The sequence below is a fragment of the Amblyraja radiata genome, chromosome 2 (genome assembly GCF_010909765.2).
Source record: "Amblyraja radiata isolate CabotCenter1 chromosome 2, sAmbRad1.1.pri, whole genome shotgun sequence".
Taxonomy (NCBI): Eukaryota; Metazoa; Chordata; class Chondrichthyes; order Rajiformes; family Rajidae; genus Amblyraja; species Amblyraja radiata.
Window position 1 is genome coordinate 101,846,658 of NC_045957.1, and position 20,219 is coordinate 101,866,876.

Below are 20,219 nucleotides of genomic sequence, written 5' to 3' on the forward strand. Positions count from 1 at the left end.
AGGGGGGGAGGGGAGGGGAGGGGTGATCATGCGCTTCGACACAGGCGGCGGGGGTTGGGCCTGGGGCTCGTGCAAAGGCATATGTAAATTAGATCCATTGCGATTGGACATCTGTGAGCACTGGGCATTGTGACATCACACGATGGAATGTTCATCAACATTCTATGGGTGAGAAGCTGTTTGATTTTTTTTAACATTTTGAAATCTATGTTTTTTACCGAAAAAGCAGGGAAACGATGTTGGGGAAGTCCAGGACAAGGGGTCACAGCTTAAGGATAAGGGGGAAATCCTTTAAAACCGAGATGAGAAGAACTTTTTTCACACAGAGAGTGGTGAATCTCTGGAACTCCCTGCCACAGAGGGTAGTCGAGGCCAGTTCATTGGTTATATTTAAGAGGGAGTTAGATGTGGCCCTTGTGGCTAAGGGGATCAGAGGGTGCGGAGAGAAGGCAGGTACGGGATACTGAGTTGGATGATCAGCCATGATCATATTGAATGGCGGTGCAGGCTCGAAGGGCCGAATGGCCTACTCCTGCACCTAATTTCTATGTTTCTATGTTTCTATGAAACGCTGAACCGAATGTTCTCATTTTACAAACATTAAGAGGCGGAGGGAAAACCCTCCGTGCTGTATCTCCAAATGAAACTAAACGGAAGCTGAAGTACTAAGAAGCTGTGCAGAAAGACTGGAAATTTATTGCAGAGAACACGAATCAGCTAAGCAGAGCATTTTATATACAGCATGTCAGCGGGGGGGGGGGGGGGGGGGGGGGGGGTGGAAGACAGATCACTGAAGCATCCAAAAAAAGGAGGATATTGTTACACAGCCACCAGCCCAATAAATGAGCAAGAAACAGGTAAAGGAGACTTACTTATCCACCAATGATCTTTGTTTGAGAATGTGGTGCACTTCTGCTGATGTCTGAGGTCCTTGGAGCTTCTGGCCGTTCAACATCTCCTGTTCCAGCTGTTCAATGGTCTGAGAAGCAAATCATCCTTTTTTAAAAAATTTTGTGCTTTCAATGACTGAACAGCATTTAGACGGTTATTAAATATAACTCGTCAAACATTACAGCGTTAAATTATAATATAGGTAGGGTAGACAGTCGGAGCCTATTTCCCAGGATAGAAATATTGAATACTAAAGGGCATAGGTTTAATGCAAGAGGGGCAAAGGTTAAAGGAGATGAGTAGAGCAAGTTTTTATTTTTACACACCAAAGGTGTTGAATGCATGAAACGTGCTGCTGGGGGTGATGGTGGAGGAAGATACAATAATGGCATTTAAGAGACTATGAACGTGGATATGCAGGGAATGACTGGATATGGATTATGTGCAGGCAGATAAGAGCTGGCCTTGGCATCATGTTCGGCACGGACGTTGTGGGACAAAAGGCCTGTTCCTGTGTTGTATGATTCTATGTTTTGTAAATAAGCTGGAAATATTTAAATAGGTTTCACGTATTTTTTTCATCAAAATCCTTTTGAAGCCATCACTTTTTTCTTGTTTATACCTAGTTATCTTTCCCAAATAGGAACTTTTCGAAAGATTCCTGGCATGAGACAGAATCGAGGGATAGACACCACTGGCATGTCCATGCAAACACCACCTTGCACATGGTGACTGAATGACCAGAGTGAAGAAACTCTGGACAATTTCCCCTTCAATAACATCATCCCTATTACCACTCCAGAAGAAATTACAAAATTAAGGAATATAAGATCAACCCTTTATCTACATGCATATTGAATTGTGTGTTTAAACAGTTAGAATATGCATAGAGGTGCTCCCGCAGTTACTGCAGAATTCTGCTCCGAAGAATTACTCCTGTCACAAACAATTTGCGAGTCTTAAATCCAGCTGCAAATCAAGTTTCCACACAGCAGATGTCTGCAAAGGTGGGTTATCCCATAGGTGGAGTCCCGCAAGGATAATTTCAGGCGGGTGTGTGTGTGTGTGTGTGTGTGTGTGTGTGTGTGTGTGTGTGTGTGTGGTTGTGGGTGGGGGATGTTTAGATGAGAGAAGAGAAGAGGTAGAGTGAAAAGGGGAGATTCAAAGAAAGGAGGGGGGGGGGGGGGGGGGGGGGGGGGGGCGGGGGGGGGGGGGGGGAGAAGGAAGAGGGGAGGAGGGGGGGGGGGGGAAAGAAGGGGAGGAGGGGGGGGGGAGAGAAGAGGGGAGGGGGGGAGAAAGGGGGGAGGGAGGGGAGAAGAGGGGAGGGGGGGGAGAGGGGGGGGGAAGAAGAGGGGAGGGGGGAAGAAGAGGGAGGGGGGAGAAGAGGGGAGGGGGGGAAGAAGAGGGGAGGGCGGGGGGAGAAGAGGAGGGGAGGGGGGGAGGAAGAAGAGGGGAGGGGGAGGGGGGAAGAAGAGGGGAGGGGGGGAAGAAGAGGGGAGGGGGGGAAGAAGAGGGGAGGGGGGGAAGAAGAGGGGAGGGGGGGGGAAGAAGAGGGGGGGGGGGAAGAAGAGGGGAGGGGGGGAAGAAGAGGGGAGGGGGGGGAAGAAGAGGGGAGGGGGGGAAGAAGAGGGGAGGGGGGGGAGAAGAGGGGAGGGGGGAGAAGAGGGAAGGGGGGAGAAGAGGGAAGGGGGGAGAAGAGGGAATGGGGGGAGAAGAGGGAAGGGGGGGGAAGAGGGAAGGGGGGGGGAGGGGGGGGGGGGGGGGGAAGGGGGGAGGGGGGGGGGAAGAGGGGAGGGGGGGAGAAGAGGGGAGGGGGGGAGAAGAGGGGAGGGGGGGAGAAGAAGAGGGGAGGGGTGCTTAGTGTGTGTGTGTGTGACGCGGCAGGCTGCTCCCCTGAATTCCATAGAGCTGCCGACAGCTTTCGTGCACGAGACACACACGCTTCATTTCCAGAACATTCTGAACGCGTGACGCACGGTTGCATTTCGCTCTCTCTCTCTCTCTCTCCCCCATCTCTCTCTCCCCATCTCTCTCCCCCACCCCCCTGCCCTCCCCCACCCTCCCTCCCCTAAACCCAGTTCCCCCCTTCGCCCCTCCCCTACACCCCATCTCCTCCCCACCTCTCCCTCTCCATTCCCCCCACTTCTCCCCTCCCTTCCACCACTGTCAGCCCCCCTCTCTCCCTCCTCCCCTCCCTATCTCTCTCCTCCCATTTCTCACCCTTCCCCCCCTCACCCATCTTCCCTCTCCTCCTGCCCTCCACCCCCCTCTCCCTCTGTATCGCCCTTCTTTCTCTGCCCCTTTCTCTCTGTCTCTCCCCATTCTCTCTCTGCCCTCACCCTCTACCCCCCCCCCCCCACCTCTTGACGTGCCTGTGAGTTGGGGGCTATGTGTCAGTGGATAGGGTGGTTAAGGGGTAAAAGGAGCAAATTAATAATCTAAATATAATATCAAGGGGGGTAGTTACCATGTGTGCGGGGGGGGGGGGGGGGTAGTTAGTGTGTGAAGCCGCATGCCGCCCCCTCCCCCCCCCACCGCAACTACACTTTGGGGGAACAGACCCAACGGGTCTGCACTTGGTCTAGTATATATATTTAAAAATATTTTCTTTCCTGCATGATAGTCAATAAAATCCTTCCTTACCTTTCCCGTTTTTACGAAAGCCTCGGCAATCTTACGGTTTCGCCCTCCATAGCAGGTTGTGATAACATCTGCAACGCCACAACTTTCTAGAAATGTTGCAACAGAAACGCTTCCTTTGCAAAAGATTTTGGCAAATGCAATCATCTCCATCAAACCCAGGCGAATCACAGCAGCTTTTGTGTTATCTCCACTAAGTAGCCCATCACAGAAACCAGCACCAACTGCGACAATGTTCTGGCAAAGAGTAATATTGGCATTTTAGAGGTGCAGATTCTACATTTATGGTAACAATCAGGTTTCAAGAAGTGCCATTATCCATTATTAGGGTAGTTATGCTCAATGAATAGCCTCAATGTCAAACAATGTCACACAGAGAAACATAAAAAAATAGGTGCAGGAGCCAGCACTGCCATTCAATATGATCATGGCTGATCATCTGAAATCAATAACCAGTTCCTGCTTTTCTCCATATTCCTTGATTCTTTTAGCCCTAAGAGCTAAATCTAACTCACTCTTGAAAACATCCAGTGATTTGGCCTCCATTACCTTCTGTGGCAGAGAATTCCACAGATTCACAGAAGAGGATTTTCCCCATTTCAGTCCGAAATGGCCTACCCCTTATTCTTAAACTGTGACCCCGGTTCTGGACTCCCCAAACATCGGGAAAATGTTTCCTGCATCTAACCTGTCCAATCCTTTAAGAATTTTATATAAGATCTCCACTCATCCATCTAAATTTCAATGAATACAAGCCCAGTCGACTCATTCTTCCATCATATGTCAGTCCCGCAATCCCGGGAATTAACCTGGTGAACCTACGCGGCACTCCCTCAATAGCAATACTGTCCTTTCTCAAATTAGGAGACCAAAACTGCACACGATACTCCAGGTACGGTCTCACCAGGGCCCTGTACAACTGTAGTAGGACCCCCTTGCTCCTAAAATCAAATCCTCCCACAATGAAGGCCAACATGCCATTAGCTTTCTTCACTGCCTGCTGTACCTGCATGGTTACTTTCAGTGACTGATGTACAAGCACACCCAGGTCTCGTTGCACCTCCCTTTTTCCTAATCTGACACCATTCAAATAATAATCTGCCTTCCTGTTCTTGCCACCAGAGTGGATAATCTCACATTTATCCACAACACACTGCATCTACCATGCATCTGCCCACTCACCCAACCTATCCGTCACCCTGCAGCCTCATAGCATCCTCCTTGCAGCTTACACTGCCACCTAGCTTTGTGTCATCTGCAAATTTGGAGATGTCACATTTAATTCCCTCATCTAAATCGTTAATATATATATATACGCTGCTATAACATATTTAACAATATATATTGTTAAATATGTTATAGCAGCGTATTTCAAAAGCAGTGACAGGATTGGTCAAAGTCAGCATGGGTTTATGAAGGGGAAATCATGCTTGACTAATCTTCTGGAATTTTTTGAGGATGTAACAAGTAGAATGGATAAGGGAGAGCCAGTGGATGTGGTATATCTGGACTACCAAAAAGCCTTTGTCAAGGTCCCACACAAGAGATTAGTGTGCAAATATAGAGCACATGGTATTGGGGGTAGGGTATTGACTGGTTGGCAGATAGGAAGCAAAGAGTAGGAATGAATGGGTCCTTTTCAGAATGGCAGGCAGTGACTAGTGGGGTGCTGCTAGGCTCGGTGCTGGGACCCCAGTTATTTATATATATGCCATTCTGAAAAGGATCCATTCATTCATACTCTTTGCTTCCTATCTGCCAACCAGTCAATAACCTACCCCCAATACCATGTGCTCTATATTTTCACACTAATCTCTTGTGTGGGACCTTGTCAAAGGCTTTTTGGTAGTCCAGATATACCACATCCACTGGCTCTCCCTTATCCATTCTACTTGTTACATCCTCAAAAAATTCCAGAAGATTAGTCAAGCATGATTTCCCCTTCATAAATCCATGCTGACTTTGACCAATCCTGTCATTGCTTTTGAAATACGCTGCTATAACATATTTAACAATCTAGTCAGGAATCTTCTCCACTACCAATGTAACACTAACTGGTCTATAATTCTCTGTCTTCTCTCTCCCTCCTTTCTTAAAACATGGGGATACATTGGCTACCCTCCAGTCCACAGGAATTGATCCAGAGTCGAGAGAACATTGGAAAATGATCCATGATTTCTAGGGCCACCTCCTTGAGTACTCTGGGATGCAGACCATCAGGCCCTGGGGATTTATCTACCTTCAGTCCCAACAAGTTCCCTAACACCATTTCCTGACTAATGTGGATTCTCTTCAGTTCCTCCCTCCCACTAGATCCTCGGTCCCCTAATATTTCTGGGAGATTGTTTGTGTCTTCCTTAATGAAGACAGAACCAAAGTACTTGTTTAACTGTTCTGCCATTTCCTGGGTTCCCATTATAAATTCACCTGGCTCCGATTGTAAGGGACCTACATTTGTCTTCACAAATCTTTTTCCTTTTTACATAACCAAAGAAGCTTTTAGAATCAGTTTTTATATCCCCCACGGGCACTCTTTCATGCTCTTCCCCCCCCTCCCCCCCATCTTAATGAACCCCTTTGTCCTCCTCTGTTGAGTTCTAAATTTCTCCCAGTCTGGTTTGCTGCTTCCTCTGGCCAATTTATATGCCTTTTCCTTAGATTTAACACTATCCTTGATTTCCCTCGTTAGCCACGTTTGAGTAGCCTTCCCCGTTTTATGTTTTCGTCAGACAGGGATGAACAATATTTGGAGTTCATCCATGCGGTCTTTAAATCTTTGCCATTGCATCTCCACCGTCAACCCTTTAAGTATAATTTGTCAGTCTATCCTAGCCAATTCCCGACTCATACCTTCAAAGTTACCTTTCTTTAAGTTCAGGACCTTAGTCTCTGAATTAACCATGTCACTTTCCATCCTAATGCAGAATTCCACCATATTATGGTCATTGTTGCCCAAGGGGCTTTGCACAACAAGATCACTAACTAATCCTTCCTCATTACACAATACCCAGTCTAGAATGGCCTGCCCTCTAGTTGGCTCTTCTACATATTGGTTTAAAAAACCATCCTGTATACATTCCACAAAATCCTCCTCCTCAGCGCTACCAATTTGGTTGGCCCAATGTATATGTAGATTAAAGTCACCCATGATAACTGCTGTACCTTTGCTACATGCATCCTTCTTTTCCCAAAGCTCTTCTCAGAAACCCATAATCACACAATTATGGATGGTAATTATGGATGGGCAATAAATGCTGACCTTGCTTCTTCGATTATGCGATTCTGTCACAAGCTCTTCAGCATGTTGGGGAGCAGAATAACTTCTGGCTGGGATGGCATAAAGCAATGATGAGGAGCTCAGAACTAGAGCTAACTAGGCCAGCTGAGGAATGGTCCTGCAAGCTGCAGCCAGCAATCTGGCTCCTGTCTTATTTCACTGGCTGATAGTCTGGGCTTGGAATTGGTTGAGCAAACGATAGTACATTATGGAACCAGGAAGAACATCTCTCTGCCCACAGAATTCTCCCCCTTGTGAATAGAGATCTATTAAGGGCCATTGCTGGTTCACCTGCTTGCATCCTGACACATCTGGGCAAATCACACACCATCCATATGCACCCACCAATAGCAATTAAAATTGTACAACCAGCCAGGACCCTGATTAAACAGTTAAGCATCCTTGCACTAAAACAGGTCACTTCTCTGAATAATCACACTAGGTAGCCCTTAAACATCAGTGGTGTGATCAAGATTCCCATGTTCTCAAAGTGGCAGCCAGTTAAGGCAAGAAATGAGCAGCCAAAAGTTACAAGTGACAGTTAAATATATTTGATTGTGGGCGATTTGCAACATAACTCAAATATGCTCACTGATTACTTATACAGGTTTTCATGTGGAGGTTTCACTGGATCAGAACAGGCATGGTGATTTGCCCCATCTTAACCCAGTGATAGAAATATTAAGTGTAGTAACAAAAGGTAGACACAAGATGCTGGAGTAACTCAGCAGGAAAGGCATCTCTGGAGAGAAGGAATGGGTGACGTTTCGGGTCCAGACCCTTCTTCAGACGCAAGTGTAGTAACAACAGCTTAGAATTATATAACATCTTTAACACAGAACATATCCCAAAGTATTCATGAAATATAAGTAAAATATAAAAGTAAAAGTTGGGTATGGAGGGGTAAACAAGAGAACAAATTTTGGTCAAAATCAAGGAATTAATAGAGGTATTTTACATGGAGAGAAAGGACATCTTAGGAAGGAAGGAAATTCTAACGATGTGGATCCAACCAGGAGCATAATCAAAGTAATGAAGTTTAAAGTAAGTAAATATATTAAAGTAAGTAAATTACATTAATGCAAAAATGTAAATTTCCCGTAGCTCATCTTGTTCCCACAAAGCTTTTCTGCTTGTTGAAAAAAATGTAAATCATTGAATTTGCGACACATCTAACCTCGCACATGTTCAGCAGGTAGTTTTCCCAGCGAAACAGTTAAAAAACATGAATAGTTTATATTTTAGATAGCAGATATTTTAAGAGGCTTAACTTCAAGCTCTCATCATCGAGCATATCAGGCAGAAGCTGTTAAATACAAGATTTCTCTCCCAGCATTCAGAGATGGATAAATATCCATTATAAGGTGCCACATGGTTAGCGTTCAGATCATGGATATGATCTCCATACCACCTAGATGTCCATGTTTATATAGAAATGAAATTGGAATGAGGATTCAAATCTTTTTAAAAACACTGTAAAATGCTTTCTTACCTTTAATGCACCACAGAGTTCTACTGTCTCCGCATCATCCACCACGGTTATCCGAAAATTGGATGTCTGCAAGAGCTCTTTGAATATGTTTCCATTCTGCACATTCTTGCTGCCTGGTAGAAGAAATGTCTGTTACTTTGTGCTTCTAAGTAACGACATTAGTTTGTACTGCTGCCCTTGAACATCAAAAACAATTCCTGCAAACAGTGGATGTTTAATCATTTCACAGAGGCCTCTCCGGGATCATTCTCGTGAACCTTCTTTGGAACCCTCTCCAAAGACAACACATCCTTCCTCAGTAATGTGGCCCAAAATTGATCATATTATTTCAAATGTGGCCTCACCAGCTCCAGATAAAGCCTCAGCATTACCTTACAAACACGTATTGACCTACATTCTTAACAAATTAAAGAGCCTTTCTCAAACAGTTCAGCCAGCTAATCCATGAAAGAGCTGAGAAATTTAAATTACTAAATTACAGTCACCAATTATCCTATTTTTAGATCATTCTCGGTTTCATTGGTATTTGTTTATTATTGTCACGTGTACCAAGATGGAGCAAAGACCTTTCTTTGTGATCAAATCAGTCGAGTGAAGCTCAGCGGCAGGATACAACCCATAGTCCAACGAGCATCAATACCCTAGTGGCCACGGAGAGTAATTCAAGCACAACATCTGAGCCCGGAATGAAGTGGCCAAAGTCCAGCAGCAAGAAAGAGTGGGCAACAGTCGACGCAGACCCGAGTAAGATCCTAGACGGACTTCAACGAACAGTGGAGAAGAAACTGGAGAAAATGATCTGATCTGATCTACTTCTACGGGCCAGAAAGGTTCGGAACCAAAAAGAAGGAAACAACAACCCCTCCCAAGCTCAGAAGGCAGCGAGAAATAGAGCTCCTAATCAAAGAGAAAAGGGACCCGAGGAGACGGTGGAGGAAATCCTCACTGGAGGTAAGAGTGGGCATCAACCTCCTGCAAGCAGATCTAAAGGAACACCTGGGAAGACTGCGGAGAGCAGAAACCCTCAGAACTCGATGCAAGAAGAAGGAGAGGGCAAGAACATCCTTCTACAAGGATCCCTTCAGATTTGTGAAAGGACTCTTCACAAAGGAAAAGAGCGGGTCACTTAAGGTGTCAAAGAGGGAGGACCCTCTTGAAGGACCATCTGAAATCAATGTACACAGCCAACCAAAGATTTGAGCAGAGGGGGATTACCTCCAGACATGCCACCCATTCCTCAACCAGAGCACCAGTTGGACGACAGCCTCCCAAGGTGGAGTGAAGTCGAGAAAGCCGTAAGGAAGGCACGGCAGCTTCAGCTCCAGGACCAAACGTAGTTCCATACCGGCTGTACAAAAATATTCCAAATGTTTTACGGTTCCTATGGAGGCAAATGAAGATAGCATGGAGAAAGCAAACCATCCCAAAAGCATGGCGAAGAGCAGGGGGAGTGGTGATCCCCAAGGAAAAAGATGCCTCAAACATCGACCAATTCCAGCAAATCAATCTCTTGAATGTTGAAGGGAAGATTTTCTTTAGCATTGTTGCTCAAAGGATGATAACCTACCTGAAACAGAACAACCCGATTGATACGTTGGTACAGAAAGCTGGTATACCAGGCTTCTCTAATGCTTAGAACACACAAGCATGATATTGCATCAAATCCAGCCTGCAAAACGGGAAGGAAGAGAAGTGAACGTCTTATTCCTGGACCTAGCCAATGCTGTTGGATCTGTTCCCCATTCTCTCCTCTGGACAGCCTTCGAGTTCTTCCAAGTGCCAAAGACCATTACAAACCTGGCCAGAAACTACTTCCAAGACTTTCAATTCTGTATTACAACAACAGAATACACAGCAACATGGCAATCACTGGAAGTGGGAATAATGGCAGGTTGCACCATCTCCCCGCTAGCCTTCACCATGGCAATGGAAGTGATCATCCGAGCTTCCAAGTGGGTTGTAGGAGGAGAGCGGCTGCAGTCTGGGCAGCGGCTACCTCCCATTCGTGCCTACATGGATGACATGACCACCCTGACCTCAACCATTGCATGTACCAAGCGTCTGCTGGAAAAGCTTCATGCGAGCATATACCCGGATGAAGTTGAATCCCAGCAAATCCAGGAGCATATCCATCATCAGAGGAAAAATCGTAGACAAGCGATTCCACATTGATGAAACAACCATTCCGATGGTGTCAGAGCTGCCAGGCAAGAGTTTAGGATGGTGGTACAATGCAAGCCTCAAAGACTCAGACCAGTGTGACCAACTGAGGGGAAAAGCCCATCAAAGGCCTTGCTAGCACAGACAAGACCCCGCTTGCTGGTAAGCTGAAACTGTGGTGCCTGCAGTTTCGATTGCTCACCCATCTGATGTGGCTTCTGATGGTCTACGAGGTCCCATCACCAAAGTCGAGAAGCTGGAGAGGACAGTCAGTTCATAAATCAAGAAGTGGCTTGGACCCGCATTGCCTCAGCAATATCGGCTTGTTTGGACAACGCGCTCTGGAGCTGCCTGTCTCTAGCCTCACAGAAGAATACAAATGCACCAAAGTGAAGCTGGACATGACCCTGACAGAGTCTCAAGATTAGCGGTACGAGCGGCTGCTCCCAGACTGGCAACTGGGAGGAAGTGGACCCCATCAGTGGATGCACAGTAAGCAAAATCTGCTCTCAGGCATGGAGACATTGTAGGACAGGTGCAGCAGGGAACAGGTGGGATTGGACTCAGGACAAGTCGACCCACATGGCACAAGGCAACACCAACCCAGAGAAGAAAGCTGGTAGTTGCTGAGGTCCGTCAGCAAGAGGAGGCAGAGAGATGCGCAAAGGCAGTCTCACAGTCCAAACAGGGCCAGTGGACTACCTGGAAAACATGGAGCATCGTAAGCTTACCTGGAGGGATCTGTGGGAGATGGAAGGAAGCCGTCTTGGCTTCATCATCAGAGCCACCTACGATGTTCTTCCCACACCCAAAAACCTAAACCAGTGGTTTGGAGAAGATCCATCATGTTCTCTCTGCCAAACCCCAGCAACATTAAGGCACATCCTCACTGGCTGCAAAACCAGTCTTCCACAAGGCCGCTACACCTGGAGGCACAATCAGGTCCTGCGACAACTGGCGATTACCTTGGAAGGAAGGAGAACTACCACCAATGCCCTCCCTCACCCAACCGACCCTCCTGGACACTGCCCGGGACTGGAAAATGCAGGCTGATCTAGACCAGAAGCTCATTTTTCCACCAGAGATCATCACAGCTAATCTCAGGCCAGAACTGATCTTGTGGTCAACCTCACAGAAGTCCCTGTACATCGTGGAGTTAACTGTGCCTTGGGAGGCTGCGGTTGGTGAAGCGTATGAACGCAAATGTCTGAAGTATTCAGACTTAGCAGCCAAGGCAGAACCTGTCGGCTGGCGTACCCAGGTGCTCCCTGTAGAGGTTGGTTGTAGAGGGTTTGTAGCCATGTCAACAACCATACTCCTGAAGGGAATGTGAGTTCTAGGACAGACCTTCCGGCAGGCCGCGGTCAGAGGCTGGCGGGCGAAGCAGCCACTGGCTGTGGCTGAAGAGGAAGGACTCCAACTGGGCTGCAAAATGACCAGCAAGAGGGGTAAAACGGAGGGGAGCGCACCTGGGATGCCAGGCGTTGCTGTTGAGCCCTCTGGAGGTGTTGTGGGCCTATCAACGAAACACCAAGGAAGGAGGGTGCCCACCTGATGACCCCAATGAAGATTTTACCCCGACCCCCACTCAAAATATTAAGAAGGTGCCAATTATAGTAGGGGTTGTAATATCAAGTCCTCTAAGCTCAACTATGAGCTATCCAATTAAATCATATCATACACGAGTACAATCAAGTCATATACAAGTGCAAAAGGTAGTAAAAAAAAAAAAGAGTGCAGAATAGTGTTACAGCACTGCAGAGAAAAGATACCGCACCCACAAGCAAGTAGATTGGATGATTGAATCTACATCCTAGCTTATGGGAGGACCATTCAGTGGTCTGTTAATAGCGGGGAGGAAACTATTCCTGTATCTGGTGTTACATGCTTTCCAGCTTTTGTATCTTCTACCTGATAGGAAAGGGGAGAAGAGGGAATGACCGGTGTGAAAATGGCTTGATTATGTTGGCTGCTTTCCTGAAGCAGTGTGAAATACAGATCGAGTCAATGGGGGAGGCGGCTCTGTGTGATGGTTACATCCACAATTCTCTGTAATTTCTTGTGGTCTTGGGGACAGCTGTTGCTAAAGCAGGCTGTGATGCATCACATACATCTAGAAACATTGGCAAGAGTCGTGGGAGACATGCTGGAGAAGGCAGGAACGGGGTACTGATTGGGGATGATCAGCCATGAATGGTGCTGGCTCGAAGGGCCTACTCCTACACCTATCGTCTATTGTCTATGTCTTCATTTGGCCATTGCTTCGATGTGTTTGGTCCAGGACAAATTGTGACATTTACGCCTGGAAACATTGAAGCTCTCAACCATCTCCACTTCAGCACCATGGACATCAATTGGGATGTGTACACTACCTCGCGTCCTTAAGTTAATAACTAGTTCCTTCATCTTGCTGACATCAAGCGCGATGCTGTTGTCATGACATGATGTAATATCGCTCCTTCCTGTACTCTCTTGTTATTGTTTGAGATCTGACCCACTACAGTGATGTTATCTCAATTGAGTTAGAGCATGATTTGGCCACACAGTCATGAGTGTTTAGGATGTATAGTAAGGGGCTGAAACGCATCCTTGTGGGGGACTGATGTTTAAATTTATCATGGGAGATTTTTTTTTTTGCCTATTTTCAGTGATTGTGGTCTATGGTTTTTGATATTCGTTCCTAATTGGTGTTTTAATAAACTACAGAATGCTTTGGTGATTTAATAAACTACAGAACTACACAATTAACTTTTTAGTATTCCCACATTGCAAAACAGTTCACACCAGTTACAAGAGAGCTAATGCAATGTGCCACAGTATGTAGCAGACTTCAGCAATCCAAAAGCGCAGTTGTTGAAATAGTAAACACATTTACCTATTGTAGTTTCACAGAATTTATCTGCTGCTACTTCATTGGCTATATTGGCACCCATTAATACGCTGACATCAATTTTCATTTTTTCCCTGATTATATCAGAAATCAGTTTTAATCCTTCAGGCCCTTCATCAATTCCCTAAAATGAAAAAAAAACTATGTACACAGCAATACAAAATTAAAAACATTTTGCAAAAGATTTGTAATTTATTTAATTACAGTAATCATAAGATCATAAGTAATAGGAGTAGAGTTGGCCATCCGGCCCATCAATTCTACTCCGCCCTTCAATCATGGCTGATAGATACATAGACAATAGGTGCAGGAGTAGGCTTTTTGGCCCTTCGAGCCAACACCGCCATTCAATGTGATCATGGCTGATCATAAACAATCAATAGCCCGTTCCTGCCTTCTCCCCATATCCCCCTGATTCCACAAGCTCTAAGAGCTCTATCTAACTCTCTCTTGAATGCATCCCGTGAATCGGGCTCCACTGCCTTCTGAGGCAGAGAATTCCACAAATTCACAACTCTGTGTGAAAATGTTTTTCCTCATCTCAGTTCTAAATGGCCTACCCCTCAGTCTTAAACTGTGGCCCCTGGTTCTGGACTCCCCCAACATCAGAAACATGTTTCCTGCATCTAGCATGTCCAATCCCTTAATAATTGTATGTGCTTCTATAAGATGCCCTCTCATCCATCTAAATTCCAGTGAATACAAGCCCAGTCACTCCATTCTTTCAGCAAATGACTGTTCCGCCATCCAGGGAATTAACCTCATGAACCTATGCTGCACTCCCTCAAGAATATCCTTCTTCAAATTAGGAGGCCAAAACTGCACACAATACTCCAGGTGTGGTCTCACCAGGGCTCTGTATAACTGCAGAAGGATTTATCTCTGCCTCCTAACCCCATTCTCCTGCCTTCGCCCCATAACCTCTAACACCCTCTAGAGGGAGGTTTTGCAGTGATGTTCTTTTCTGGCCATTTTAAATAAGAAAGTGAATGGAAAAAAAATAGCATTGTTGGACTCCAATAATTATTAATTTTGTCTTCCTATAGGATACAAAATATAGATTTTATGTCAGTGCATTTTGAAAAACATGCATAGTGCCGTACTTGTTCACATGCAAGATTTAAAGCACCATTTATATATCCAAATTTAGTAGCCGCTCTGATAATAATCCAGAGAAAACAGTTCCAGTCTTATTTTACATACAATTAGCACAATAAAACACCACTCGCAGCTTCCTACCCATTAGAGGAAGAAGGCAGAAGGTACACAAAATTGCTGGAGAAACTCAGCGGGTGCAGCAGCATCTATGGAGCGAAGGAAATAGGCGACGTTTCGGGCCAAAACCCTTCTTCAGACTGATGGGGGGTGGGGGGGAGAAGGAAGGAAAAAGGGGAGGAGGAGGAGCCCGAGGGCGGGCGGATGGGAGGGTGGGAGGAGACAGCTAGAGGGTTAAGGAAGGGGGGGAGACAGCAAGGACTAGCAAAATTGGGAGAATTCAATGTTAATGCCATCCGGACGCAAGCAACCCAGGCGGAATATGAGGTGCTGTTCCTCCAATTTCCGCTGGTGCTCACTCTGGCAATGGAGGAGACCCAGGACAGAGAGGTCGGATTGGGAATGGGAGGGGGAGTTGAAGTGCTGAGCCACCGGGAGGTCAGGTAGGTTATTGCGGACTGAGCGGAGGTGTTCGGCGAAACGATCGCCCAACCTCCGCTTAGTCTCCCCGATGTAAATCAGCTGACATCTAGAGCAGCGGATGCAGTAGATGAGGTTGGAGGAGATACAGGTGAACCTTTGTCGCACCTGGAACGACTGCTTGGGTCCTTGAATGGAGTCGAGGGGGGAGGTGAAGGGACAGGTGTTGCATTTCTTGCGGTTGCAACGGAAAGTGCCCGGGGAGGGGGTGGTGCGGGAGGGAAGGGAAGAATTGACGAGGGAGTTGCGGAGGGAGCGGTCTTTGCGGAAGGCAGACATGGGGGGAGATGGGAAGATGTGGCGAGTGGTGGGGTCACGTTGGAGGTGGCGGAAATGGCGGAGGATTATGTGTTGTATTTGCCGGCTGGTGGGGTGAAAGGTGAGGACCAGAGGGACTCTGCACTTGTTGCGAGTGCGGGGATGGGGAGAGAGAGCAGTGTTACGGGGTATGGATGAGACCCTGGTGTGAGCTTCATCTATGGTGGCGGAGGGGAATCCCCGTTCCCTGAAGAACGAGGACATTTCCGATGACCTGGTATGGAATGTCTCATCCTGGGAACAGATGCGGCGTAGGCGGAGGAATTGGGAGTAGGGGATGGAGTCTTTACAGGGGGCAGGGTGGGAAGACGTGTAGTCCAGATAGCCATGTGAGTCAGTGGGTTTGTAATGTATGTCGGTCAGGAGTCTGTCCCCTGCGATGGAGATGGTGAGGTCAAGGAATGGTAGGGAAGTGTTTGGAAATGGAAGAAGGCACTTTGTCACCATTATTAAAATACGGAAATATATAATCTCAACACTTCTCAAGCTCATTAATCTATTATCTATTCGTTTTAGTTTAGTTTAAGTGGAACAAAGTCCAAGGGAATAGATAAATCAAGGTTTTGATAATAAAGATTTGAATCTCCGAAATGACATCCCAAACAATGTGCTTTCAAATCTGAAAGAGAATAAATCAGGAATGAACTCAGCTAAAAACCAACAAGTGAAGTAAATAGACAAAAATGCTGCAGAAACTCAGCGGGTGAGGCAATATCTATGGAGCAAAGGAAATAGGCACCGTTTCGGGTCGAAACCCTTCTTAATATAAATAATAAATAATATAACCCTTCTTAATATAAATAATTTATTAATATAAATGATATCTAAATAATTTGGGGTTTAAAATTTTGAATGAACCTCACCAAGTTTCTAAACTTAATCTCTTTCCCACCTCGTTAATTAGAATTAGCATGAAAACCAAGAGAGTGAAAGATGATTTGCAAATATTTAAGTACCTTGATAAGGCTTATACCAAGAGCGTTCTGTGGTACTTGATCAACAATTTCATCACATAATTTGCGGATAAATTGGTGAGGCACAACAAAAACAAGCAAATCTGCACCACGTACAGCATCTTTTAGATCCGGAATTGCAACCTATGATAAAATGACAAGAGATTTAGGAAGTAATCATACAAGGAGATGATGCTCATTTACAGGCAGACCATATTTGTTTTTACATTATAACTGTGAAAACATGTTCATTGGATTCTAGATGCAAGTGTTCAACAATAGAGGCATTTTCTTTTTGCTTGATGCAACACATCATAAAAGCAGACCATTCATGTGATATCTGTTCAAGTTCAATGAATTGAAATTATTTCACGTTTTTTATGCTGTGCAATTGGATACTTTGTGAGCAAACCTTATTTTAGTATATCGCAGCATGGCCCCATGTGTACACAAGCAGATGCATGGAGGGACACCAATCAGCATAAAATTCACAACTACAGTAATTGACTAATTTCTCTTAGAAACATAGAAAAATAGGTGCAGGAGTAGGCCATTCGGCCCTTCGAGCCAGCACCGCCATTCAATATGATCATGGCTGATCATGTAAAATCAGTACCCCTTTTCTCCATACCCCTTGATTCCTTTAGTCCCAAGAGCTAAATCTAACTCGCTCTTGAAAACATCCAGTGAATTGGCCTCCACTACCTTCTGTGGCAGAGAATTCCAGATTCACAACTCTCTGGGTGAAGATGATTTTCCTCTTCTCAGTCCTAAATGGCCTACCCCTTATTCTTAAACTGTGACCCCTGGTTCTGGACTCCCCCAACATCGAGAACATTTTTCCTGCATCTAACCTGTCCAATCCTTTAAGAATTGTATATGTTTCTATAAGATCTCCTCTCATCCTTCTAAATTCCAGTGAATACAAGACCAGTTGACCCAAATCCTGGGAATTAACCTGGTGAACCTAGGTTGCACTCCCTCAATAGTAATGATGTCCTTCCTCAAATTAGGATACCGAAATGTACACAATACTCCAGGTGCGGTCTCCCCAGGACCATGCACAACTACAGTAGGGCCTACTTGCTCCTAAACATAAATCATATCACAATGAAGGCCAACATGCCATATGCCTTCTTCCCTTCCTGCTGTACCCGCATGCTTACTTTCAGTGACTGATGTACAAGGACACCCAGGTCTCATTGCACCTCCCCTTTTCCTAATCCGACACCATTCAGATAATAATCTGCCTTCCTGTTCTTGCCACCAAAGTGGATAACCTCACATTTATCCACATTATACTGTATCTGCCTTGCATCTGCCCACTCACCCAACCTATCCAAGTCACCCGGCAGCCTCATAGCATCCTCCTCGCAGCTCACACTGCCACCCAGCTTTGTGTCATCTGCAAACTTGGAGATGTCACAATGAATTCCCTCATCTAAATCGTTAATATATATTGTAAATAACTGGGGTCCCAGCACCGAGCCTTGCGGCACCCCACTTAGAACAGAATGGACCTCCACAATTCTCATACTAATATGCACAGCAGGACATCAGACACTTGTGGCTTCACACACAACTGCCGTCAGTCTCCTGTGTAACGCTGGTTCAAAAGGTAAAAGCACACAGTGGAGAATGCATTTTCTTTTGTTCTTTTCTATCCTACCCCTTCTCTGCAATTTAAAACATGTTGGCTTTCTAAATTCTCTCAGGTCTGATGCAAGGTATAGTTCACCGCTTAATAAATGCCGTGATCCTGTTTAGAACCATTTAGAATCATAGACTCAGACAATCGGAAATCAGTCCCTTTAGTCCACCGAGTCAATGCTGATCATTAAATGCCCCTTCTATAATGCTAAGCATTTAACTTCTGATGATAACAAGTTTGATGACGACAATAAGTTCTGTCAATGTATTAACAAGTTTGAATGAAAAACAATGAATCAGTGATGTATTTTCTGACTATTACCGTACCACATTTTCAGGCAGCTTATATCCAGGCAGATATTTAACATTCTCATGTTCTTGGTTTATGATTTCAGTTAACTTCCTGTTATTAACCATCTCTTCAAAGACCCACATATTGACTGTTCTCGCAAATTTTGGAATTGTCTGGACATTCTTTCCAATAATTTTCGCAACTGCACAGCCCCTGTGGAAACACAAACAATTATGTAAAAACGAGAAACACAAACTGCTTTTTGAGCTGCATCATCCACTTCTTCTGCACAATTTGACAGAGATATTTGTGCAGCATCGAGATTTTGCAAATTGACCACAAAAAAAAAATGCAAAATGAAGATAAGTGATTTTTCCTTTGAAATTCACAAAGGTGCTCCATCCCCCTTCACATCAGTGCAGTAAAGCTTTACATGGCAGCATTGGGCCATGCAGGTCAGAAACATTCTAGTTTAGTGTGGCATTGGTCAGTTGGGCTGACAGTCGGGAACTTCAATTGGCTTTGGTATCCAAAACTGCTTGGAGTGCAAGGGGAGGGGAAAATAGAGAACAGAACTAATTCAGGTTCTCTGACTGCTAAGTGTGTGGACACTGGGCGAGAAGGAGCTGACTGCGATGATGCTCAGAGTCAAATTGTCTGGCAATACTCACTATCCAGTCTCGCATGTTGAATGGCCACGTGGGCAAGGTAGTGAAGCAGTGCTGCCATAAGTAGAACTGTGCTGTAGAATGATTCATTTCCTTCAAGAGAAATGGGATAAAGGGAGAAAACCAAAAGGAAAAGTGGAGAAGGGGAAAAAGATAGTCATGTAACAGTTAAGATTACAGAATAGTTTAAATCTAACTGGAACATAGAAACTAGAGTTAATTCCCTCCATTTCCACATGACTACAGCATATAGTCCATTCCTTTCAAAAACTTTCACCTGTGAAATGAGTGTTGCCGGACAGAGATATGTTCATAAATAAGAGGATGATGACATGGCAACTTGTCACATCTTGTAGAATGGAATACTTCTTATAAACCTCAATGAACCTAACTGAGAGCTTCTATTTTCTACCATGTACAGGCTATTTTCAATGTCAACTATAAATATTCCGACTTCTAAAATCAGGTGATGTTCAGCCTTTTCTAGAAAAAAAGTGCATTTAGCTTGTACACAATTTCCTTCAAATTATAACCTCCATCTAAATCACTTAATCTCACTCACTTGCAGTAGTCCATTCACAAAGGACCCACTTAGCCAGTGTGTAAGATAGATAATCGTTGGTCGGCACAGACTCAGTTGGCCGATGGGCCCGTTTCCACACAGTATCTCTAAACAAAGGAAGTCATAACTCTCTAACACCTTGTCATATCCGTCTGAACCAGGACTCGACCTCTGAATATCACACTGATGCCTCCAATGCGGACACTGGCCTCAATTCGCCTGATCTTCCCACCACAACCTCTAATCTAAAATAAATTGTATGTTGTGCTTTACATAAACACCAACAGAGATGAGAAGTGGCAGCACCTAACGGCAGCGGCTCGACTGCAGTCCATCTGTCTTTTTTTAATTTTTTGTCCCGTTAGATGTATATTTTTGGTTCTAATTTTTATTATTTTTTAGCTGTGTATATGTGGGGGGTGAAACCGTTTAATCTCTTCCCTGTACGGGGACCCGACGTTTTCCCTGTCGGGTCTCCGGTGTTGCTGGGCCTAACATCGTGGATCCGGCGCCGGCCTCCAACCCGAGGGCTCCAGTCGCAGAGCCTGCGGACTCGCCATCGCGGAGCTGGCTGTCTTTGGAGCGGGGAGAGCTGTGGTGGCGCACGGCTGCAACCCGACTTCGGAGCTTTGGAGGCTCCGGCTGCAGGCCTGGTGGACAGGAACATCGGGAGCTAGCAGGTCCCTGGTGGGAGACTGCTTTTCTGAGCACCCGCATCGGCATCTTCTCCC

The 20,219-nt window shown here is 45.5% G+C and overlaps 1 protein-coding gene across 1 annotated transcript in view; it reads right to left on the reverse strand.

The window, feature by feature from the left end:
• Window positions 1–20,219, reverse strand: part of gpd1l (glycerol-3-phosphate dehydrogenase 1 like) — a 44,095-nt gene that overhangs the window by 6,410 nt on the left and 17,466 nt on the right. Inside the window, exons 2-7 of the mRNA XM_033012358.1 lie at window positions 18,294–18,471; window positions 16,320–16,460; window positions 13,336–13,474; window positions 8,301–8,413; window positions 3,535–3,768; window positions 873–979 (exon numbers count right to left, since the gene is read on the reverse strand). Of these exons, the coding sequence (XP_032868249.1) occupies window positions 873–979; window positions 3,535–3,768; window positions 8,301–8,413; window positions 13,336–13,474; window positions 16,320–16,460; window positions 18,294–18,471 (912 nt within the window). The remainder of the gene's footprint in view (window positions 1–872; window positions 980–3,534; window positions 3,769–8,300; window positions 8,414–13,335; window positions 13,475–16,319; window positions 16,461–18,293; window positions 18,472–20,219) is intronic.